General features: G+C 44.0%; 1 protein-coding gene across 2 annotated transcripts in view; it reads right to left on the bottom strand.

The window, feature by feature from the left end:
• Positions 1–25,174, bottom strand: part of KDR (kinase insert domain receptor) — a 70,653-nt gene that overhangs the window by 28,067 nt on the left and 17,412 nt on the right. For both annotated transcript variants that reach the window (XM_054990298.1, XM_054990299.1), the window contains exons 7-16: positions 24,421–24,592; positions 23,527–23,638; positions 23,070–23,233; positions 19,845–20,001; positions 10,222–10,345; positions 9,170–9,278; positions 4,884–5,228; positions 4,002–4,148; positions 3,212–3,343; positions 134–240 (exon numbers count right to left, since the gene is read on the bottom strand). In XM_054990298.1, coding sequence (XP_054846273.1) covers positions 134–240; positions 3,212–3,343; positions 4,002–4,148; positions 4,884–5,228; positions 9,170–9,278; positions 10,222–10,345; positions 19,845–20,001; positions 23,070–23,233; positions 23,527–23,638; positions 24,421–24,592 — 1,569 coding nt within the window. The remainder of the gene's footprint in view (positions 1–133; positions 241–3,211; positions 3,344–4,001; positions 4,149–4,883; positions 5,229–9,169; positions 9,279–10,221; positions 10,346–19,844; positions 20,002–23,069; positions 23,234–23,526; positions 23,639–24,420; positions 24,593–25,174) is intronic.

Below are 25,174 nucleotides of genomic sequence, written 5' to 3'. Positions count from 1 at the left end.
ATGGTACTGACAGGCAAAAATGCGACTGTTGATTTAAGGACAATGAAAAGAACAAAACAAAAGGCTGCCAGTCAGTTTTCATTTGTCATGCAAGATTGATGCTGATGGGACTGCAGGAGAAGGATTTCATTACCCGTTTAACGGTCCGGAGGATTATTACGAGGAGCAACCAGAAGAACATGGCAATTACTGCGGTCCCAACCAGGATAATGAACTCGAGCTTTGTTTTCTCATCAGTGCCTAAGAAGAAACAATTGAATGATTCATTGATAGTAACTGGGAGCCTATTGGGTAGGTCATCAGGTGAAGCACTGAAAGGGCTTCCTTGTTCAAGAGAGAAATTTTAGAAGCCCAACATGCAGCAAGTCAACTAAGACAAAAACGTGTCAAAGAAAACATAGCTATGAAGACTGGACCCTCCAATACTTCAGCACACATTCCCCACTGCAGTCCAACTGAGTTGAACCAGCTCTGAGTGCCACGACACAGCTGATCTTGCAGAACCTGTAGCTTTTATGCCTTTTTCAGTGGCCTATGCAATTGTCGACGATTCCTGAAATTGGATTATTGCTATTTGTGATTCCCTTTTATAGTTTTATGTGTCATAAGCTTGTATTTATTGTTGTTTTTCATGCTGTTTCATGCCCTGAGCCCATTTGTGGGGAAGGTGGAGTATAAATCTAATAAAATAAAATAAAAGTAAGTATTCAGAATACTGGTCAATTCATTATCAAGTTAATCTTTGTTATTAAAGTTAATGAAATCAACCAAGGCACCCACACTGGTACAGCAGCAAGAATAATCTAGAAACAAGAACCACATTAAATGGGCAAGATCCAACCAAAGTTAAACACTAAGCCCCGGGCTGCATCCAACCAAAGTTAAACACTAAGCCCCGGGCTGCATCCAGTCAGTCCTGGGTTGCATTCAGGCAGCATTTTCATCCAATTCTCTCCCTTGGTATAACTCCTGTCCACATGGCTTTTGTCCATGTAGGGCCAGTACAGCCTTTGTTGAGTGGTAAAAGGGGACCCCTCCTCTCTTTTCCACCAGCCAATAATCAGATTGGAGAGCCAGCATACTGGTGTGGTTGGAGTGTCAGACTAGAATATGAGAAACCTAGATTCAAATCTATACTCTACTATTAGAAACTTGCTGGGTAACCTTGGGCCAATCACACTGTCTGCCTAATCTACCTCACAAGTTTGTTGTGTGGATAAAATGGAGGAGTGGAGAATGTTATGAGCCACCTTGGATTCCCACAGGGGGAAAAGTGAGGTATAGATTTACTTTACTTTATTTGGGATTTAGCCCTCCCTCCCCACAAGCGGGCTCAGGATAGGGTACAACATTCATAAAACACATAATTATACAAATACAATTAAAATCATATCATAAAATCGTAACTCAGATGGCCTATTGCACATTCCTGCCCATAAATACAAAGAGGGAGACACCCGAATGGACAGGATGTCATTGGATAGGAGAAGGCGATGGGAGGCTCAATGATGGCCCTAATACTGGCCTCAACCATATGCCCAGCGGATGAAGTAAATAGGCAAATAATCCCCATTGTACTTTTATATCTCCAACAGAAATCAGTAAGACTTAAAGGGGCTCCATTTTGGACGGCCGTGCCCTGTATTTTGGATGGATGTGTTCTGTATTTATTTCAATTTTTTATAAACCCACCTTTCTTCTCACCAACCAAGACTCAAGACAACCATATACAAATTAAAATGAATATCAAATATATTTAAAGGGCAATTAAAACAACCTGTATAGAGTATCCTATTCACAGCCAGAAAAGCATTTCTATTTTGCCCAGACCCAAGCAGCACCTGCAGCTGTTTGTAATAATTCCATTTCACAGTCCACCAAAAAAGCCCAGAGGGTAGGATTCCCCCCACCAATCATTGTCAGGAGGCTAATGCACAGATATACGGCAGCCACCAAAAAGGATGGAGCCCAAACTTGTAGAATGCACTTTAGATAAAGGAGGAACAGAGCATAGAGCACCACAGAAAGGAGGTTTAGATACAGCTGCACAGACCCAGAAACATTCTCTTGTTTCTACAAATCCAAATATCTGAGAGCCAGTTTGGTGTAGTGGTTAAGAGCACGGGACTCTAATCTGGAGAACCAAGTTTGATTCCCCACTCCTCTGCTTGAAACCAGCTGGGTGACCTTGGGCGAGTCACAGCTTCTAGGAGCTCTCTCAGCCCCACCCACCTCACAGCATGTTTGTTGTGGGAATAATAATAACATACTTTGTAAACCCACTCTGAGTGGGTATTAAGTCGTCCTGAAGGGCAGTATATATGATGTTGTTGTTATATATAAAGAGCATCTTTTAAGTAAAGATGCCAAGGAATAACCTGAGACCTCCTGCATGGAAACCAGATGCCCCTCCACTGAGTTATGGCCAGTTTCTTAAATGGGTAAATTCTGTAATGAGCTTAGATAACAGATGTGGGTGGATATCAACCCACGTCTAAGAGAAAATTAAGGCTCACTGCCCAAAATTTAGAACAGCCAAAATTTTGGAACTCCGTTCCCAAGGAAATTTGTCTGTCTCCCTCTACTGCTGTTTTCCACCAGCAGACGAAGACTTTGTTTTGTTTGTAATATTTACTGTTACTGGCCCTCTGCTCTAGTCTTTGTGTTGTGTATGTTTTATGTATTTTGTATGTGTTTATTGAACTGTTTTATACTATTTCAAATGTTTTCTGCACGATGCAGAAATTCACAACTACCTCTCCCCCACTCCACCCCACACACACACAGTGACCCTTACTCCATGCCCAGTATATGGCAAAACTCTGTCAGGATCCCTAGTCAAACTGGCCTGGGGAAAACTGCAGCCTGACCCCAAGGTGGCGATCAGCCTTACCCTGGGCATGTAAGAAGGGGCCATGAGAACTGAGCACTGATGCAACCCTTCCTGCCCTCCCTCTCATGATCTGCCCAGGTTCACAGAATCAGCATTGCTGTCAGATGGCCATCTAGCCTCTGCTTAAAAACTTCCAAAGAAGGAGAGCCCACCACCTCCCGAGGAAGCCTGTTCTACTGAGGGACCACTCTGTCCGAAAGTTCTTCCTAATGTTTAGCTGAAAACTGTAAAATGTGTAATACATACATTTTAAAATAGATAACATATATACAAAGTAGAAAGGAACATTTTGTGAAATTATTACACATTTCTACCTACCCTCCACTGAAAAATATGATGCCACTTTTGTACAGCCAAGGATGTTGCAAGCATGACAGCTGTAGAGACCTTCATCCTCCTTCCTCACCCTTCGTATGGTGAGGCTTCTGTTCCCATTTTTCAGAACAATGCCTTGTAGAGAAAACACATATGACATTGTTAATTTGACTCGCCTTTAGCATTTCAATGAAGACATTGACTTGTCTATGTTTTCATTTAGGATAATGAGCAGAGTAGCTCCTACCACGGCCAAAATGCCATATGGCATAAATCTCACTTGAAATCTTCCATTCACATCACACAATAGAACCAAGGATCTCAATGCAGGGCTTCATCTGAACCAGATAAAATCTTGATTAAGCCTCTGAATCTGCTTGCAGTGCTAAGACACAGTTTTGGAATATACAATAGTGGTAAGGAAGAGAGTTATTCTGAGCATGTAAGTGTTTTATTAAAATATCCAAATACTTGAGATTCAGACGGGGCTACCAAATAAAAAAAGTGTGGCTTCTGCGCAGTCTTAAATCCCAGCAAGTCTCTTTTGTGAAATTAGCCAATAGTCATCTAATCAAGCTGCCTGCAAGATTTCTCCATACCCAACGCACAGACAAAACTCGGTACACATCATGTAAAATACAGTGAGCCACTGCAAAAATCACAAGAAACCAAGGCACTTCATGTATGAGATGCTTCTGATAGCAAATAGATTATGCATAACAGAATCAAAGAGGCATTTTATGTAAAGCCATTCTGCAAAGTAAAAATTAAAGCACAGAACATTAACTCTCACCTGAATCTTCAATAAGGGAGTCATTGTTTTTAAACCACATGATTAGGGGAGAAGGAATTCCGTTCGCTACGCAAGATACTTGTATCGTTTCACCAATAACTGCTGTTTGATTCTCAGGGGTCCCAATAATGGTGGGCGCCACTGGTTCTGTTTGCAAAGAGGAAAAATTAAAACGTAGGCTTTAAAAAAGCAACCGACTCACATGCCTGAAGCAACTGTTAAGAGCTTGAAATGTGATCTAAAACAAAGTCCCTGGGTAAATATGAGCCTTTTCATAAGTGCATCATTGTCTGGGCTTCGGGACTGCCTCTCTCCATACGTCCCCCAGAGGACATTACATTTGCGGATCAACTTCTGCTGGTGATCCTCAGCTCTAAGGATGTTCTCTTGGCCTTGACCAGAGCCAGGGCCTTTTTGGCTCTGGCGCCAGTATGGTGGAACTCTCTCCCTATTGAGATTCGGGCCCTCAAGGATCTGTCGTAGTTCCGGTGGGCCTGTAAAATGGAGATATTCCACCAGGCATACGGCTGTGGCTGAGGCAATGGCTCGTGGTCCTACTGGCCTCCCTTGCTCTGGTTCTGCTCTGTTTTCCTGCTGTTCAGTTCTTGGCAGATTTTTATTTACTTGTGCAGCCCCACAATGCTTTGAGTGTCTTATTTGATTTGTATTCAAGCGCCATATTGTGGATGAATACTGTTGACTTATATTTTATACTGTATATTTATGGATTCTTGATTCTATGTACGTTTATTCTCTTTATATTTTTGTACGCACTGTATCATTGTTGTAACTTGTAACTCGCCCTGAGCCTGTTTGTGGGGAGGGCAGGCTAAAAACTGAATAAACATGAACAAAGAAACATAAATATTGGTATGAGATTACCTTGAACAGTGAGTTGTTTGATAAGGCAATGCTGCGCTTTGGTCTTTTTGTCCTGGGCGATGCATACGTAATCCCCACTATCTTGGAGGGAGATATTTTGGAGGAATAACTCCGTGGTAATGTTCTCCCCATTGGCTCTTGCAGCGGTGGCATTCAATTTCTGAAGAGCATCCAGGTTCTTGCAAACAGGCAGGGGCAGCCCACCGAAGTACATCACTGAGGCCTGAGGGCTGAATTTAAACCAGGTCAGGTTTTCAAACGTGAGCTTGTCAGCCGTGCACAGCAAGGATACATTGTGCTTCTTGGTAGGCTGACTTTGAGGCTGAAGATTGATTTCAAGGCCTCCTGTGAACAAAATGAAGTGATCAGGAGAGAACACGCTGGCCACCAGACATGGGCACGAATCGAAATATGAATCAAATTTCGTGACGAATTGGGCCAATTCGTGTTTTGCGAAAATGCGTTTTGTGGGGCCAGGGTTTTCATGAAATGCATGACTTTTTGGCCCGATTCATTCGATTCATGAACAATTCATGATGCCAGACAGGCTGGCGCCAATTCATTGATTCCCTAGGCAACATAGGCCCGGAATGTCTGCAGACCTTTTGTTACCATTGGAAACCTCAGTCTTAGCCCACATAACCTTGATAGGCAGCTCTCCTTGCCAACTGGAGAGCTTCCATTCTGCCCTATACAGTGAGGAGCAGGGGGTTAGTTCCCCAGGCAACTGAGGAGATGGGCCTTCTATAGCCATGGGAACACCAATCTCATCCCTCTAAACCCTGTTAGGCAGGTCTGTCTACCAGCCACAGATCTCCTGTTCTGCTCTACATTAGCTCTCTGCCTCGTGCTTTTCAGTCTCAGTAGACAGAGGGAGAGGGAGGACCTGTTGCTGGGATTGGAGTGAGAGAGTGGAATTGAGCTTTTGGCTACTGCTGCTTTAAAAGAGACTGAAAAGCCTTTATTTTCAGCTCTTGGCCTTGCTGAGAAGGTCTTTGGGAGAGGGTGTCTTTTTTTCCTCCACCCCACTCCACCCTAGTCTCAGGCCTTTGCCTGGCTCTGGGGCCTAGCTTGACTGAGGCCTCCCTTATTTTTTCTTTGCTTGTCTTTATTTCTTCTTAATTCTTTGTTTCTTCTTAATTCTCTCTCTTTTGAGGGCTCGCACTCTTAATTATTGCTCTTTTGAGGGCTCACACTCTTGTTTCCTTTGGTTTTATTTTGTGCATCTCTCCTGCATGGGCAGGTGTCTGTGTCGTGGTTTGCCCCCCCCAGGCCAGTTTCAGGGCCACTGCCTAGCTCTGGGGCCCAGCTTTGTGGGTTCCTCGCCTGAGGGCCTCACACTTCTGTTTGCTCGCTCTCTTATTGTGCACTTCTTTGGTGCATCTTACTCTTGTTTTGTGCATTTTACTTTTATTTAGAGCACCTCTCCCACCTGGGCAGGTGTCTCTGTGGTGTTTAGGGTCTCTCTCCCACAAGCCCAGTCTCAGGGCCACTGCCTTGCTCTGGGGCCCAGTTTTCTGGGTTCCTTGCCAGAGGTCGCACTCTCTCTTTTGTTTTCTTTTCTTTAATTTTAATTTGAGCACCTGTCCCTCCTGCCAAGGTGTCTGTGTGGTGGTTTAGGGCTCTCCCCCCACCCCAGTCTCAGAGCCACTGCTAGGCTCGGGGGCCAAGCTTTCCGGGTTCCTCTGCTCCTCAAAGTTTTCTTGTTTCTTTTGCTTCCAAATTATTTTTGTGTGCAGCACTATGAGGTGTAGAATGGAGGACATGGGTGGTCGTGGGAGAAAGAAGTGCAAAGCTTGTCCAGGTTGCCCATCAGTGCCCAGCAATACAGGGGTGGGGAGGTCTTGGAGGCACCAGAGATTCCTACTGTAGATCTGCCTGAGGAGGCTGTGGAGGAGGCAGAAAAGGTCTCACCAATGGTGAGAGAGGAAGTAGATATCCTCAAAATTTTTGAGGAAGACAACGAGGAGGAATCTCAGGATGAACGGCAGGGTTTTGGAGAAACATCCAGCTCCTCCACATCCAAAACTCTTGGGACTGTCCCTGCCTGCAGTCCACCCCTCTGCCCACTGCCTTCTTGGTCCAGCACCACCCTGCAGCCGCTAATCTTTCATCCTCCTCCTGACCTAGCAAGTCCTGGTACCCATTTCAGTCAAGCACTTCCCACCCTTCCCATTGACCGCCTTCCAGTCAACATTTTGCAATCTTGGCCAAACTGGGAGGGTGGGTGGAAGAGAGCCTTCTGAAATGTGCCTGTGGGTTTGGCATCTCTGGGTATGAAGGGGGCCACTGAAGTGCCCCAGGTTCTGACAAATCACAATACTAACAAACCACAAAACGGGACAATTTCGTGGATATTTGTGTTTGTGATTCGTGGAAAGCGACAAAACGTGAAACTCTCATTTTGGTTTTTTTCCCATTTCATGCTCCAGGGCTTTTTTTCAGCTGGAATGCGGTGGAATGGAGTTCCGGAACCTCTTGAAAATGGTCACATGGCTGGTGGCCCCACCCCCTGATCTCCAGACAGAGCAGAGTTGAGATTGCCCTCTGCACTGCCAAGCGGTGCGGAGGGCAATCTCAACTCCCCTCTGTCTGGAGATCAGGGGGCGGGGCCACCAGCTATGTGACCATTTTCTCCAAGGGCAACCCACTGAGTTCCACCACCTCTTTCCCCAGAAAAAAAGCCCTGCCCATCTCTACTGGCCGCCATTAGAGCTGTGATTACTCACAGTGGATTTCATACTGGGATGTTCAGATTTATGCTTTGCAAAGGACCGGACCAATCTCCAGATCCTTATGTTCCATTTCAAAGTTACAAGGAACTGAGCATCATTCCCTTTTTAAATATATATATTAACATAACATGCCAAGGGACTTTATAAACCAGTTAAACTCTTGGTATATCCAGTATGTTATTAATACTTCATTAGAAAAAATTACAGTCACACTGAATTTGGTTTTCCACCACTACGTTCCTAACTAATGATAATGATAATAGGTTCGTATTCCGCCCTTTAGGACAACTTAACGCCTACTCAGAGTGGTTTACAAAGTGTATTATTATTATCCCCACAACAATCACCCTGTGAGGTGGATGGGGCTGAGAGAGCTCCTAGAAGGTGTGACGGACCCAAGGTCACCCAGCTGGCTTCAAGTGGAGGAAGGGGGAATCAAACTCAGTTCTCTAGATTAGAGTCCTGCCATTCTTAACTACTACACCAAAGTGGCTCTCCTTTGAGCAGAAAAGGAGCAAATGGTTTGTATTCTCCCTCTCTCTCACACACACACACACACACACACACACACACACACACACACACACACACACACACACACACACACACACACACACACACACACACACACACACACACACACACACACACACACACACACACACACTTCAACCTGTCAGTGCTGCTCTTACATACAGCAGGGCACATGCGCAGAATGTCCAAGGATTCTGGAGAGGGTTTTTCCAGCCCAGCAATACACACCCACCAGGATCAAAAAGCAGAAATTTGTTCCCAATCCACAATTGTCTTCAATGAGCTTTAGTGGACAGTTTGAGCCTGATTACTCATAAAGCCAGGCCTGAATCCTACAGGACACCAAGAATAGCATGAGGGAGGGACCGGAAATCTACAACAGGAGGGGAGAATCAGTGAAGATTTTCCCTTCCTTCTGCAGAAATCCTTCATAGGGACTATTTTGTTGGATTTAGGGCATAATTTTAAAAGATGTTTCACTTTTTATAAAAGATGGAATGAATTGCCAACTCCTGCTAGAGATTTTGGCTAGTTTCTGGGGAGAGAGCTCAGTGGGACATGACTGGTATGGTACACCATAAATCCATCCTCCAAAGCTGCTACGTCCTCCAGGCAAACCAATTTCTGAATTCAGGAGATCAATTGTAATCCCAGGAGAACTCCAATCCCACCTGGAGCTTGGTAACTCCAGGAGTAAATAGGGTTCATAATTCAAAGGGCATCCATTGTTGCTCCGGCAATCAGTCAAATCAATATAATAGTTTAAAACACTAAAAGGATCCTATATAAAATAAAAAAAATCCTAATTTACGACTATTTTAGGATATAATTTTAATCACTGCATGAACTGTCCAAAATTTTGCATTGATTTGAACTTTAGTGCACATGTGCTAGCTGTTTATATATAGTCAGGAAGCCTCTTTTATCTGTATAGTTGCAAAGATCCTGGAATCCTACTTGAAGCAAAGGCAAACATATTAATAGGGGTCATTCACACAATTGGTGAGTCATACTTACTGGTTACATGAAAGGAGATTACTCTCTCGCCTTCTCCAGCTTTGTTACTAGCCACACATCTGTACAGAGCGGACACATTTGCTGCTTGAATCACAAGAGTGCTTACAGTCTACAAGAGAACAAGCCAAGCAATTTCATGCCACACTTACGCAAAAAGGGCTTAACTGAGTCTCACACAATAAGTCAGCTGGACTTGTTACCACGTAGCTATCCAGGCTGTCGTAAATTCCAGAGCAACACAACCCACCATTGTTTTAGGTATCCTGTTTGAATCTGATGCTTACTTGACCTGCTGGTTACCCACTCTGGGAAACAAAAGCGAAACTAAATCATATTGCTGAAGATTTTAAAACTAACTGAAAGTGAAAATTGGACTATTTCTCTTTATATCACATGGATCAAACCTGAGCATGTCTACCTAGACGTAAGTCTCACTGATACTGGATTAACTGTCCTCTAAGTTTGCATAAGATTGATTCGTAATAACCAAGAATGGTTAAATGCATAGAGTTGGATCCCCCATGGACAGAAGGAATGGGTGAATTCCTCTCTCCCACTGCAGAAACACGGCTCAGTTTGCAAATACTTGACAGTTTAATTGTTTCTTTCTTGCCACATGGCTGTATCATGCATTATTGATCCCTAATGCTACATTAAAAGTTAAACTGAGCTGTGAATACTTAGACGACCTTAAGGAGTTCCAAAGTTTTTTGTTGTTACTTTCAAAACTACTCAGTGAGATTTTTTAATATTTTACTTCATTTAGATACTGCCTTGCTCACGAGCAGGGACTCAACGCAGCTCACATAGTTTCTCTCTCCACCAATTAATCCTCACAACAACTAGGATTCTCAGGTGCCTGCTAGTGGTGGGCAAACTCCTAGGGGTTTGCCTCCATGCCTGTCAATTGCCCAGCAATCGGCGGGAAGTGGCAAGCTTCCGGAGGTTGTCCACCACTGGCAGGCACTCCAGGAATGCACGCTGCATGTGTATGCTCCCAACAGGTGTGACGTCATTCCCAGAAATGATATCATTTCAAATCACTAGCTCACCTTCATTTTCCCAGCGATGGCAACAAATTGATTTTTTACCATTTCCATCTGATTTCCACCTCTTCTGTCAGTAATATCTTTCCATGTCTTACAGGCATAAGGGTTATTTCCCAGTCCAGCTTGGCTGAGAAGGGGGAAAAAAAATCACAGAAAATTCACCTTGAAAGCATGTGTTCTCTCTTTCTCTCTCTCTCTCTCCCCCCCTTCCTTTCTCTCTGTTGGTTGCTTTAACAAATATGCAAGACATATGCTCATGCTACAGAGATAGGAATACAGATAATACGGCTCAGATCTATTATGGGCCCCATTAACCATGTGTGTATACCCAAAGTTGTAGCATTGTTGAAGCTAATCACAAGAGAGCTTGATTAGGTCTGATACCATTGGACTGGAGACTATGGGAAGCTCTGAAAGGCACTACGACTAGAATAAATACTCTCCAATTACATTCAACCTTCCAAGCCTTTTTGAAACATAAAAATAGAAATTCCTGGAGCCTAGAGGTAAATTCCTTCATTATTCGGAGTTGGTCAGCCCAGCCAGGATACGGACTGGAGGCGGGGGGGGGGGGAATGGTAGCTATTCTGGGAACAAGCCTCCATTCATGAGAGTGACAATTTGGGTTAATTTCATTCAAAAGGAAGACAGAGAGTGACACAGAAATCACTGGTCCTCCTTCAAGTATTTCTCTAGGACACAGGGCCTTGTGTAGGGAAATGACCAGGCAGCAAAGGAAGAAGATAGTAGAAGTCGTATATTAAAACAACAGGAAAGCTGACTCCTTTTTAAAACATTCCTAAAAGGAAGTCTGGCCTTGTGCAAAACTCAGATAAGGGAAGCGGAGGGGCACGTGGTCAGCAACTGTTTCGATCATTCCCTAACATCAATCAAGATGCTTCCTGCAAGATACTCTACTACAAAAATAAGACACTGTGTCTTCAGCAGAGGATTGCCTTAAGGAAATGAGAGCAAACATACCAAGACCTGTCAAGAGCATAAATGAAAACAAAACAAAACAAAAAAATCTTTCTGAAGCATGATTACTCTAGTGGGGCAATTGACCAAGACTCAAATCCTACATCCAGTTAGACAGTTTGCATCCCACTGACTTCAACTGTTTCACTGTATGCAAGATGGCAGCACATGAGAACCGTGTGTGCAGGACACAATAAGAACTAGGGGTTCCTTTTCACCAGTGCACCATCACTACTTCTAGATAAAAGGAGGAGCTTTTTTTTTTTTAAAGGAAAGCGTTCCACAATTTATTATGCCCCAAGTTAAACAGTGAATTGTTTTTAATCAACATGAACTTGGACATTTCTATGACACAGTGGGAATTTTGCCATCACTGGGGAGGGGGCCAGGAGGAACTCATCGGCCATTTTAATGTCTGTGGCAACATATGTGACTATACCAATTCCCAAGTGATTTGTATACATAGAGTCACAGCAGAGTTCCAGGAACTTGTGCCTGTTGCCAAAGAAGGGAGAAATGAATAGATTTATACTGCCTCTGCTCTTCCTCTAGGCCAAAGTTAGAATTAATATTCAGTTTCTCTGTCCCAAAGAGCCAGTTCAGTAAGCAACACTAATAAAAACAACACAAAAAGCATTCTGGACAGGACAGGTTCTGATTATCGTAGGCCGTTTTCACACGTCTTTCCCTTCGCGCAAAATCACACAAAACTCACAGAACCACGGCATCTTCATGGCGCGATTTCCCGTCATGATTCCGTTTCGTGGCATGAGGACGTCAGAAATCATGCCATGAAGATGCTGTTGTTTTGTGAGTTTTGCACTATTTTGCACGAGAGAAAAGATGTGTGGAAAATGGCCCTAGTGTGGAGCAAAAACGGGTACTTGTTTTCACAGATACTGGGGGCGGGATGGGACCAAGAATTTTCAGAGTGAGGGCAAGAGGCAGTATGTTTCAGAATGAATTTGGCTGTGTGATATTGCAGCTAGCCAAATCTGACTGGTAATGATGCAGCGTCACCACACTGCCAGCACGATCCCAGTTTGGCTAGGAGCACCCTCACGGAGTTGGAACAGGAAGTATCGCCCTCACTCTTTACTGGCTTTGTGAAGTCATCACATGGCTAAATCTGATTGGCTATGGGACATCATTATGTCATCATCCTGGAACTGTGAGCCCTGATTATCTGAGATCATGATGGCTGTTAAAAGACCTTTTTTTTTTAATGAAAAAGGCACCAAAACAGCTGACAAGAGAAGTAGTAAACAGATACACTAGTATGGGGGACAGAATTCAGCATCTTGACAATCTTAGCTTATTTCTTTTATTTTCTTTAAAGGAACTTTTCAGTATACAAAACTATACAAATAGCCAGCATGTGGGTAATGCTTAATGAAATCTCTGAAGCCAAAAAAAGATGCCAGAGAGGTTTTCTCAACATAGCAGACTTCCCAGCGCTTCTAGATATTAATTTGTCTTGAACATGGGCAGATTTCCAAGGGAAGGGCGATCCTATGGTTTTGGAATTCATGCCTTGGTCCATGTGCATAATATCCGACATTGGCACATGTGGTGGAACAACCCCACTGACCCATGAGCACTGCCCCTTTTTGCCCTCTGGGGTGTCTGGAGTTCACCAGCAGCAGTCCAAGTCTCTACCCAGCACATGCCACCCACTTGGTGCCCCCCAACCCTCCTTTTCTCTTGTGCTCATTGCTACCATTTGGCCTTAGTGGGAATTGCCAACAGGCTGCCCCCTTCCCGTGGCACCTATTTTAGATAACATGGTTGAGCAGCGGAAGTCTATGCGATACAGAAAACAGCCACCAGCATTTAAGAATTAAAAAAAATATTAAAGAAAATAAAATAAATGTTCGCACTCACACTTTTAAGCACAGCACCAAAGCAAACAAGGGAACTCAAAATAAGGGGTAAACACATTTCCTCTTTCCCTCTCTTTGACCATGCCCAAATTAGTTTCTCTCTACACGATACATCTGAAACGTGAAGAACATGTGTCGGGAGACGCAATGTTAGCAGGGAAGGGCAGTTTAAAAAGACAGAGCCGGCAGCAGGGCAAAGGTTTGCTATACACTGGAGCTGTGTGAAGGGGCTGTGAAATGCCAGAAGGGAAACTTCAGCCCATTATAACCTCTCCAGGTCCAAGCCTGGCTCTGGGAGGCAGGCTCAGCCCATTTCCATTCCTCACTGTCTCCTGGTTGCAATCCTACACAGTTTTAGACTGGACAGGTGAAATTGATAGAGCCTTAGGGGACAAGTTTACATCAGGACCACAAAGCGTAGCATCCAGACAAGACTAAAAGAACATGAAAGACACTGCAGACTTGGACAACCTGAAAAATCAGCAGTGGCTGAACATAGCCTAACTCAAACAGGGCACAGTATCTTAATCCAGGACACCAAAATACTGGACAACACTTCCAACTACTTTGTCAGACTGCACAGGGAAGCCATTGAAATTCACAAGCGTAAGCAAAACTTCAACAGGAAAGAAGAAACCTTAAGAATGAACAGAGCATGGTTTCCAGTTCTGAAAAACACCAGGCTAACAAAACACTCTATACCCGACAATAGCTCTGCAGAGAAGATTAGCACATCAAGCACCAACCAATCCATATGCAAAAGAACCTCCTCAGGATACAGTGAAGCCTCCCTCCATTAGCATTCCACACCCTGGGAAACTCTTACAGGATGACTCAGCTCAACCCCACCCCTCCTGAGTAGATATAAATGACCTGCCAACATCTTTTCCACACTGTGACACTGAGAGATCTCTGTCTTTTGGTGCTACACCTCTGAAGATGCCAGCCACAGCTGCTGGCGAAACGTCAGGAACTACAATGCCAAGACCACGGCAATACAGCCCGGAAAACCCACAACAACCATCTAGTTCGAATACTTGGTCATGCCATTTGGCTTATCTGGAGCCCCTTCGGTTTACATGTCAATAATAAATGAAGTCCTACATGAATTTTTGTACAAAGGGGTTGTTGTTTACCTTGATGACGTGCTTATTTATTCAGAAAATGAAGCACATGTAAAATTAGTCCGGAAAGTCCTGGCCACCCTGATGTGCCACAAGCTTCCAATCAAGCTAACCAAATGTGAGTTTCATAAAGAGGAGTTGGACTATTTAGGCTACCGTATTTCGGGGCAAGGACTAAATATGGACCCGGCTAAAGTCAAAGCAGTGCAAGAGTGGCAGTCGCCCACCACATGCAAACAATTACAATCGTTCCTAGGCTTTGCTAATTTTTACAGACAGTTCATTGAAAACTTTGCCCAGATCGCCCTCCCCCTAACAGAGCTGCTTAAGACAAAAGGGAAGGGAGAGCAAGCCACCAAACCTTCAGCCCAACTCCGGTGGAGCCCAAGCTGTCAGCTAGCGTTCGAAACGCTGAAGGATCGGTTTACTACCGAACCGGTCCTACAACACCCCGATGAGAACAAAGCCTTCATAGTACAAGTGGATGCCAGTGATTCAGCCATTGGGGGTGTCCTCATGCAGAAAGGGGAAGATGGGCAGGTGCGGCCCTGTGCATATTTGTCCAGGAAATTCACAGAGGCAGAACGAAATTGGAGTGTGTGGGGAAAGGAAGCATTTGCTGTTAAAATTGCTCTTGACTCCTGGCGCCACTCGTTGGAGGGAGCGCGTCATCCATTTCAGGTTTGGACTGATCACAAAAACTTGGAAGCGCTCTGAACGCCCTGGCGCCTTAATGCTAAACAACTCCGTTGGGTGGAATTCTTTTCTAAATTTGATTTTACTCTGAATTTCTTACCGGGCAAGTCTAATTTCCTGGCGGATGCCCTTTCATGCATGCCCCAACATCAGAGCAAGGAGGAGGAGACTATTGACACAGTGTTTTCCCCCACTCAGTTGGGGGGAGTGGTTACTACTCGTAGCCAGGCAACCAAACAGCCAGATAACCAGAAGGGGTGGAGAGCAAAAGTGAAAAGCGAAGTGGAGAAAGAGGGGGAGCAAGCGCCCACAGGAAAAATGACACAAACGGCAGCTGGAGAGTGGTTTAAAGGAAACCGACTGTACATCCCTGGCTAGTTTGAGACGGGTGGTGCTTCAACAATGTCACGATGCCCAGACCGCCAGCCGTTTCGGATACCTGAAAACTTTACATTTGATATAAAGACAGTTTTGGTGGCCCAGTATCCGTAGGGACGTGTCTCAATATGTAGCTTCCTGATCCACATGTGTTATGGTGCAACCCAGAAGGGGGAAGCTCCCGGGACTACTACAACCCTTAGAAACTCCCAACAGACCCTGGGAAGTAGTTTCCATGGACTTTATTACTGATCTTCCCCCATCTAAGGGATGCACCTGTATCCTAGTAGTGGTGGATCTGTTCTCCAAACAAGCCCACTTCATTCCATGCTCCATGCTCCTTCAGTGAAAAAGTTGGCCAGTATGTTCATGAAACATATTGCAAGACTGCATTCTTTTCCTTCCAAGGTGATATCGGATCGGGGAGTTCAGTTTGTTGCCAACTTCTGGCAGGAGCTTTTACAAGTGGCGGGCATTGAGCAAGGAATAAGCTCCGCCCACCATCCCCAGAGCGATGGACAGTCCGAAAGAACTAATCAAATGTTAGAGCAATTCCTGCGATCCTATATTAATTTCCAACAGGATAATTGGACCCAGCTCTTGCATCTTGCCGAGTACTCTTACAACAACGTGGTACACAGCTCCACAGGAGAGACTCCATTTAAAATTGTTCATGGCTACGAGGAAGTAGCATTCCCCTTTCAAGTACAACCGCCCTGCACACACTCGGGGGACTTGACCGAATGGTGGACCGCCCTGGCAAAGCAGTGGGCGGAAATCCAAAAAACTTTGAATAAGGCAAAAGGTGACTACAAGAAGTATGCAGATCGCCATCGTCTGGCACAATGGATATTACACCCCGGAGATAAAGTGTGTGTCTCCACCAAAAACTTCAGAACGGAACAACCTAGTAAAAAGTTGGGCCTGAAATACTTGGGACTCTTCCCAATAAAGAAAGTAATCAATGATGTGACTGTGGAACTAGAATTACCAAAGAATCTACCCAACTTTCCACATCAGCCTGCTCAAGAAGGCACACACCCCCACACACAGATGAGTGGCATCCCAGCAGATTGGTGCCACACCCAACCATGACAGAAGATCAAGTTCACTATGAAATTGAGGAAGTCTTGGATTCCAAACGCAGACATAATAAGCTTTTTTACCTGGTTAGGTGGAAGGACTTTGAGGAGGGGTTTCGTGAGTGGGTAGAAGCTTCTCATGTACATGCTCCTAGACTGATTGCTAAGTTCCATAAAAAGTACCCAGAGAAAGCAGGAGCAGAAGGGTGAGGGGAGAGGTCTTAAGGGGGGCAGAATGTCAGAGTGTCAGTTTGCTGTTCAGTTCTCAAGCCATAGCTACGCCATGTTCTCATGTTATAATCTGTAGCTGTTTAGTTCTCTCCCTCCAGGCCCAGGTTCTGTCCAGGCCGCCTATATCCATGGGAACGAAGAATTCTTATCAACTCGTTCCGGCCGACCTTGATGTCCTCGCCTTCCCAGGCCTTCTAGACAGGACTAAGGGGGGAGGCTGGGAATGGGTGTCTGAAGTGTTGTTACTTTCATTTTGTGTGTCATTCTCAACAAAGCTTTCGTTCAGCCAAGGCTTTCCTAGTCCTTGGAATATGGATAACTGTATCCTTAGCATCGTCTTTCAATAAACCTTTTGGAATCAAGAAACTTTGTGCTTCTTGCAGAAGCGGGGAGACGAACTCTAGATAACTGGGATTCCACAGTCTGACAGGGAAGGTCAGTGAGGCTTTTCCTGGAGGTTCCATTGAAAAAACCTTCCTGGCATTTTAGGCCTCCAAGTCTCTGTGTCCTCCCCCTGCCAAACACACCCTGGGAGGGTAAACTTCAAGCAGAAAGCCTTCTGGCCACACCTTCATGGCTAAAGCCCAAGGCTGGGTGTGGCTTAGGGCTAAACTACATGAGTTGAATTACACAAGGATGCTCAAGTAAAGGGAGACACAATGTTAGCCAGGAAGTGTAGTTTGAATTTTACCTCTCAAAAGCCCAGCTGTTCAGGGCCTAAAATACGCTTCTGTGTCATCCAAAAGTTCAGCTTGGCCAATAAGTAAGTGCTTAGTGTATAGCTTACCCATTATGGAGAGTAGGCTAATTGGCCTATAATTGGCAGGGTTAGTATGGTTGCCCTTTTTATATAACGGAACCACTATTGTGTTCAGCCATGCCGTAGGGATTATGCCTGTTCCATCTACTATTATAAACAGAGATGCAAGGGGGGCAGCCCACCAGTTCGGGACTAATTTTAAAATTTCAGAGGGGATGGTGTCAGGGCCAGGTGCCTTTCCCGATTACAGTTGCAGGATTAATTCTTTGATTTCCTCTGGTGCCACAGGTGGCCAGTCAGGTAAATCAAATAAAGAAGACTCAGATGGATCAGCAACACAAATATGCTCTTGATAGAATACGTTGAGAAATACTGGAACCAGACATAAGAGGAAATGGCAGACATAGAAGGATCATCAGCACGAAATGCCCCCGAGACTATAGCCCAAAATTTTTTTGAATTCTTTAAGGTCGACGCATAATATAATTCATCCCATTGAGTCTTAATGTATTCATATCACTTTTTTTTGGTAAACTGATGCAGTTGATTCTTAAGTTTAAAATATTCAGGCCGTATCACAGAAGGCTTCCCCCGGTAGCAATAACAATAAAGGAGCGGTTAGAGAACCGCCCGGGAGTATAAAGAATTAACAATCTGATAGAGTCAAATTTTCATACACTCAAACTGTGTTATTCAAACTGAAATAACATATTTATAACAATTAACGCACATTGATCAAAACAGGTATTATCTAATTCAGCAATTTCTTTTACAGAAAGTTTGAACAAGAGTCCCCAACAAGAGGACCCTAGGGTGTGGTGGCAAAGCAAGATGTAACACAGGTAAGTCTTATTGTTGGTACTAAGATCTGAAAGTAATTGTATTTTCTTTTCCTTTTCAGATGATGTAAAGAGAGAATGAGAATCCAAAGGCTGAAATCCCCAGACTCAAGCTGTGCCTGGAACTTAAGCCAGCAAAATGTCTTTCAGTTCTTCATCCTTAAAGACTTCGTCAGGGGCAGCCATTTGTGTCCTTGCAGAGTCTCATTTCATACATGCCAAATACAGCACCCAGTGTGACGTGGAGAAGATTTCACACCTGGAGTATTGTGCGCAGTTCTGGAGGCCTCATTTCAAAAAGGATGTGGACAAAATCGAGAGGGTGCAGAAGAGAGCAATGAGGATGATCAGGGGTCTGGAGACTGAGCCCTACGAGGAAAGGCTGAGGGCCTTGGGAATGTTTAGTTTGGAGAAAAGGAGATTGAGGGGGGACATGATTGCTCTCTTTAAATATTTGAAAGGCTGTCATTTGGAGGAGGGCAAGGAGCTGTTCCAGCTGGCAGTAGAGGTTAGGACCCGAAGCAATGGGCTTAAATTACATGCACAAAGGTACCGGCTGGATATTAGGAAGAACTTTTTCACGGTCAGAGTAGTTCAAAAGTGGAATCAGCTGCCTAGGGAGGTGGAGAGCTCCCCTTCACTGGCAGTTTTCAAGAGGAGGCTGGATGAATCTTTGTCAGAGATGCTTTAGGCTGATCCTGCACTGGGCAGGGGGTTGGACTAGATGGTCTGTATGGCCCCTTCCAACTCTGTGATTCTAGGTGATTTATAAATTCAGCATCCTTGGCCTTATTCCACTAGCTGGCCACATTCCAGGAGATAATTTTGATGTCTGAGCCTGCTTGAGGGGCAGGCAGAATATAAATACGATAAAATAAATAAATAAATAAATAAATAAATAAATAAATAAATAAATAAATAAATAAATAAATAAATAAATAGTAGAGAACTTTGATGGTGGGGGTGAAGAGGGATTTATGAGTCAATATCACTGAAATAAGCTACAAATGTATTTATGTATTTGTAATGTAGTATCCTTTTAACCTTGTTTTTCTTTTTGTAAGTGGATAACTTGAATTGTTGCTATATGTCAATAAAGGCTAACTCGATTTGGATTGAATTTTACTTCTCTCTAAAGAGCTGGCAAAGATCACTCCTCAGAGGGTTTGTTAATTTCTTCTCTGCCTCCCCCCTCTGAGGAGCCATCTTTGCTGCCTCTGTAGAGTGGTGAAATTAACAAACCCTCTGAGGGGTGATCTTTGCTGGCTGTGGAGAGAGAGGTGAAATTCAAACTACGCTTCTTGGCTAACATTGCGTCTCCCTTCACTTGAGCATCCTCGTGTAATTTGTTGCTTGTAGTTTAGCTCTTAGAAAGCATCTGGATTTTTCTTTCCCCTCCTACCTATTCTCAGCTAAGAGACCCTTTTTAAACTAAGGGGTGAAGGTTTTGACACAGTCCAAACCTACAAATAAAAGCATTTTTCCACAGCACACAAATTGCAAGTGGGTACTTTCAGCTGGTCTTAGAGATAAGGTGGCATCCTTGATACGTTGGATCCCAAACAGGAAAAAAAAGATACCAAAACAGTTGAACCTTCTTAGAATTGTCAGAGAAACAGTCGATATGAGCCAATGCCAAATAACATTGTACTTACTGAGGACTGAAAGTACATTCTTCTTCAAACTGCCAGTACCACTGAATCTTGGCCACTGATGGAACAGCATACACTGTGCATGTCAAAGCTTGGGTGGAGCCATACTTATAGGAATCCACTGATGCTAAGAGAGCATTCTCCCCAATTTGTGGCAGGACTGCAGGAAAAGAACAGAAACAGGAATCTTCAGATATAGGCTGTATCTGAAGAAGTGAGCTGTGACTCAGGCTGTTTCTGAAGAAGTGACCTGTGACTCACGAAAGCTGACACTCTACCACAAATTTTGCTAGTCTTATAGGTGCTACTGGACTCTTGCTCTTTTCTACAGAAACAGGATGACATTAGTGAACTCCTTCAATCTTGTTTAGTATTGATATTGTTTGCTGGCCAAAACATTTCTTGGGTTATATTGAGGTGCTTTTTTTTCCCAAAGAGAAGCCATGAATGCTAAAACAGTGCTTAGATTTGCTATTGAGACCACAAATCTTGGCTATTTGTTCATCTTCATCATCAGTGACTTTAATTATCCAGTGAGGCAGCCATCCCCAACCCTATGCTATATGCAGAGCCTTCTATTCTCACCCTCAGCATAGTTACCGAATGATAAAATAATCGAGTGAGGAAGACAAGTGTGAGAGGCATGGAAAGGTTATGAAAATGAGAATGGATGATGCCCTTTAAAATGCAAGCCAGCTGGCAAATCTGACTCTTGGTACTCTTAACAGGAAGTAATTCCTCTCCATAAAACCAGTTCTCCACATTCCATCCTACAATTCCAACACAGTGACCAAAAAGAGCGATTTTAAAGCAGGTCTACTTGGAAGTAAGTCTCGTTTTAATCAGTGGAGTTTATCCCAGGAAAGTGTGCTTAGCAGGGCTTTTTTCCTGGGAAAAGAGGTGGTGGAACTCAGTGGGTTGCCAGCACAGGGAGCAACTCCTGGCGGGAAGTGGTGCCCCTGGTACCACATGTGCATGTGCAAAGTGCGCACACGTTCCCGGGACCGCGCAATGATGTCACTTTGGGTCAGCTGGAACAAGGGGGGAGTTTTTTAAAGTTTAAATCGCCCTCGGAGAAAATGGTCACATGGCTGGTGGCCCCGCCCCCTGATCGCCAGACAGAGGGGAGTTTAGATTGCCCTCTGCGCCTCATGGCATGGAGGGCAATCTAAACTCCCCTCCGTCTGGAGATCAGGGGGCGGGGCCACCAGCCATGTGACCATTTTCAAGAGGTGCCGGAACTCTGTTCCACCGCATTCCAGCAGAAAAAAGCCCTGGTGCTTAGGACTGCAGCCCAAGATACAGAACTTAGAACTACGCTTTATAGTCTATAGCACCTTTGATTCCCAACAGTCATCAGGGCCAAAATGACTATCGGCCAAGTTTCCTTAAAGATGAGAAAGCAAGGGGGCACTACCCCCATAATATCCCTTTGCTTTTTCAAATTTAGGGAAACTGCTGTCTTTCGTTCCTATGGGAGAAAGTTATGGTGAGGACAAATACTTACTAATGTATCATAAATTAACCTCTTTGACCTGTAGTGGGATTTTGAAGCAAAACTGTGTCATTTTAAACAGGACCCCAATATCAGGTGTTACAACTACTAAAAACTTGACAATACAGTAAGCTTGTTGTGGCAGAGAACATTGTGAATGTGTCTAGGCAGCCTTCATTGTATCTGACACTCACACTTGTAGCCGGTTATGGAATTGTTATACTTCAGTCCCATTATAACTTAACAGGACTCTCTCCATCTCCAAGTGGAAAATAAGCCCAAAATGAAAAGTGAGACGTGAACCAGACCCAAGATTGGGCCTGTAGGAATTGTGACTCTCCAAGCCAAGCACAGGCCATCAGCTACGTACAGTACGGCAGATCGTTACTGGTTTATTTGCCTAGGACTGCAAAAACAACAGAGGGTTTGACAAGCTTCCGGTGTGCCGCTATCCCTTGTGGATCAGTTGCATTCTGCTAGTGGCAGATCACCACTGGCATAAGCCTGCCAAAGGGTCATGGCAGAGTCTGAAAGTTGTCCTTTAACTTACACTCCACTCCTTCTGCCATCCCAAGCCATTGCCCTGAATGCTGGGGCAGCCAACACTTCCATTTACTAAAAAGCCACCGTCAACATCCAAACGCACCGTGGGGAATCTCTCCTCTTAAAAACTAGCTCTTTTATGAAGCTGCAGACAAAGCCATTTCCTGAGCAGCCAAATGGAGGAGGGACAGGAGAGGTGGTAGAAAGCAGGAAGGATGGGAGAGGCACACAAGGACAGCAGGGGAAGGTCTTGTGATACACAGGAGTGGATGCTGAAGACAGGAAAAGAGCAGGACACAAAGGCAAAAAACAAAATACACAGCAGGACGTGAAGGCCAAAAAATTGACAAAGGAAAACAGAAGACAAAATTCTTTTGCAAAACAAGAAATGGGTAACCAAACAAATAAATAGAACAATGCACAGGAGTCAAACAGAGTAAGGCGTTAGAGTGGGGATATATAACTGGTGAGCCTTAAAGCTAAACTCAGATCTCCAGCTACTGGGGGCTTGATAAATTTACAGTTTGAACTGCAAAAAGACCTCAGTGGTCCAATACAGCAAGACACACAGTGACAGCAGGCAGCAAAACAGACAGCACTTTCTTAAATAATTCGGCCTCTCTCTCATTAAGAAAATAAAAGACAGTGACCATGTCGGCAACAGAAAGGCTACATTCTGCCTCCAAGTCCAATTAAAAAATGTCCCCAAATAGCTGACAAGAGCTGAAAGCAGCTCTGAGCATCCGCCTGGCACCTCCTTGGAGAGGCTGTTTCACTTTTGTCGATAGCCTGTGTCTGCCCAACAACTTTTGGACTGCATATTTTAACTTGATAAATGATAAATAAATGCAGGGCTTTTTTTCAGGGGGAACGTGGGGGAACGGAGTTCCAGAACCTCTTGAAAATGGTCACATGGCCGGTGGCCCCGTCCCCTGATCTCCAGACAGAGGGGAGTTGAGATTGCCCTCCGCGCCGCTCAGAGGGCAATCTCAACTCCCTTCTGTCTGGAGATCAGGGGGCGGGGCCACCAGCCATGTGACCATTTTCTCTGGGGGCAACCCACTGAGTTCCACCACCTCTTTTCCCAGAAAAAAAGCCCTGAATAAATGATAGCATTCTTCACAGTATGGCCTTCTAATGGTGGCGGGGTTTCACTATGGAGTAATGAGGAGGACTAAAGGGAACGTTACCGTTCACAACGAGATGAATCGTGTGTCTCTGCTGTTCCTTATTAATGGGATTGGTTAGTACAACCGTATAGTTCCCAGCATCTCTTTCGCTTGTTTCAGAAATAGTCAAGGAGTGACCAAGTTTAATTGTACGATTTCCAGTGATGGCTTTTCCATTTTTATACCTAAAAAAAAAAGACAAACAACCGTTTGGTAGGCTTTAGATATACGTATACAGAATAAATGTCATTTCTCATTCATATTCGCCCTTTCTTCTAAGATGTTCAGAGCAGCCTACATACCTCTTTCTCAACTCATGATAATCTTGTGATTAGGCATTAAAAACTGATATTGAAAGTCTTGTTAGCTTAGAAACTGCATGGGACTTTTAACCTGGCTTTTTAAATCCACAACTGATGTTTGGAGCCACAAAGCCATTATCACTGGATTTACATTATTTTAGTGCTTTGATTCTTACCATTTTATTTCTGGAAGTGGATACCCTGTGAATTTGACAGGAATTCTGACTGGTTCACTCAACCTTGTCTCCACCAAAGATGGCATCCTGCCCAAACTAATGAAAGGCTTTTCTGTCAAAATAAAAAGGACAACAATAAGTTTAGACAAAGATTTATTCTTTTCCGTGAATTTATATTTAGTTATTGCTCATAGGTTTTTAAATGGAGAAAAAAGGCAACGGATGGATCTACCCACGAAAAAGGTCTGGTGGATCCACACCATTGCCTTTTGCCTCCATTAGGATAGCATATCTCAGAGTTACAGTCATGTTCCTAGAGATACGTGGCAGCATGCCCCATGGCGTCATGTCAATGTCACCTCTACACTGGTATTAGGGGGAGCGCAGTATACACAATAACCCATTTTCTCCCATCATGCTGTTTGTTCACATTATTATCAAAACAGTGTGTTCCTTTAAAGCTTGTTTGTTTTTTCTCAATTTAGAGGTTCCCATTCCTAAAAAAATAAGTATCAGTTGTCATCACTCTTCCCTAAAGTGACCCTTCCCATTGTTCGGTTTTGATGTGCTGTGACAGTTTGCTGTTCATTACAAGATCCCAACTTTTGGGAATTCAATCATGCTCAAATACAAGAACTGTATTTTTCCATTGTTGTTACACTGATGAAGTGGGCAGCTGTTTTTCAATTTTGAATGACATTATAATGAGAATCCATTAGATCTCAGTTATGCATACAGCCAAAGGGCACCATCATTGGATGAAGATTTAATGTGAAGTTTAAAAAAAAACTCTTAAACTTCAGCTTGATAACTGCTTGAGTTTTGCTGATGGTTTGTTTTTACCAGTGCCTACAATATGTCTTTTCAAGAAGTTGATCCAGTGGAATCCCTTACCGTGGACAATGACGGGAGTGCTGCTTCTCTTAGTCATGCGACTGCTAGAAGCGGTGCAGGTGTATCGTCCTCTGTCATTTAAGGTCACGTGTTCTATGGTGAGAGTACTTACAAACTTCTTCACTTCATTATCCGATGAGGTCTTTAGCTCCCTGACTGTAATGTGCTTTTTCTAGAATACAGTTCAAAACAGCTCATTCCAACACTGCCCCTTCAAAACCTCCTCACACACATGCACAAAAATCAAGAGGATTTTCAGAAGTTAAGTGGTTAAGAGCAGCAGGACGCTAATCTGGAGAGCTGGGTTTGATTTCCCCCTCCACCCCTTGAAGCCAGCTGGGTGACCGGGGGTCAGTCACAGCTTCCCGGAGCTCTCTCAGCCCCACTCACCTCTCAGGGTGCTTGTTGTGAACAACAGTGCTCTGAGTGGGTGTTAAGTTGTCCTGAAGGGCAGTATATAAATCAAATGTTATTATTATTATTATTATAAGGTTGATTGGATGCAGATGAAAATAGGACTTCTGTACCTTTAAAATAGAATTATATCCAGCTATCCACTTACTCACCTGGGGCAAGCAAGGATGGCTTCCAGGTAAATTTTTGTAAACTGGATGAGAAATGGCTGGCTGCTGATGTGCCACAAATGACTTACATTGACATGCACAGGCAGCTGGGTGCACAAATGTGTTTGCAGGCTATAAAATTCTGTGGCACACTTTTAAATGCTGCTTTAAAGGTTAACAAAGAGGGAATT

Source organism: Eublepharis macularius, chromosome 10, assembly GCF_028583425.1.
Source record: "Eublepharis macularius isolate TG4126 chromosome 10, MPM_Emac_v1.0, whole genome shotgun sequence".
Classification (NCBI taxonomy): Eukaryota; Metazoa; Chordata; class Lepidosauria; order Squamata; family Eublepharidae; genus Eublepharis; species Eublepharis macularius.
This window is presented reverse-complemented; position numbering and strand designations above follow the sequence as displayed.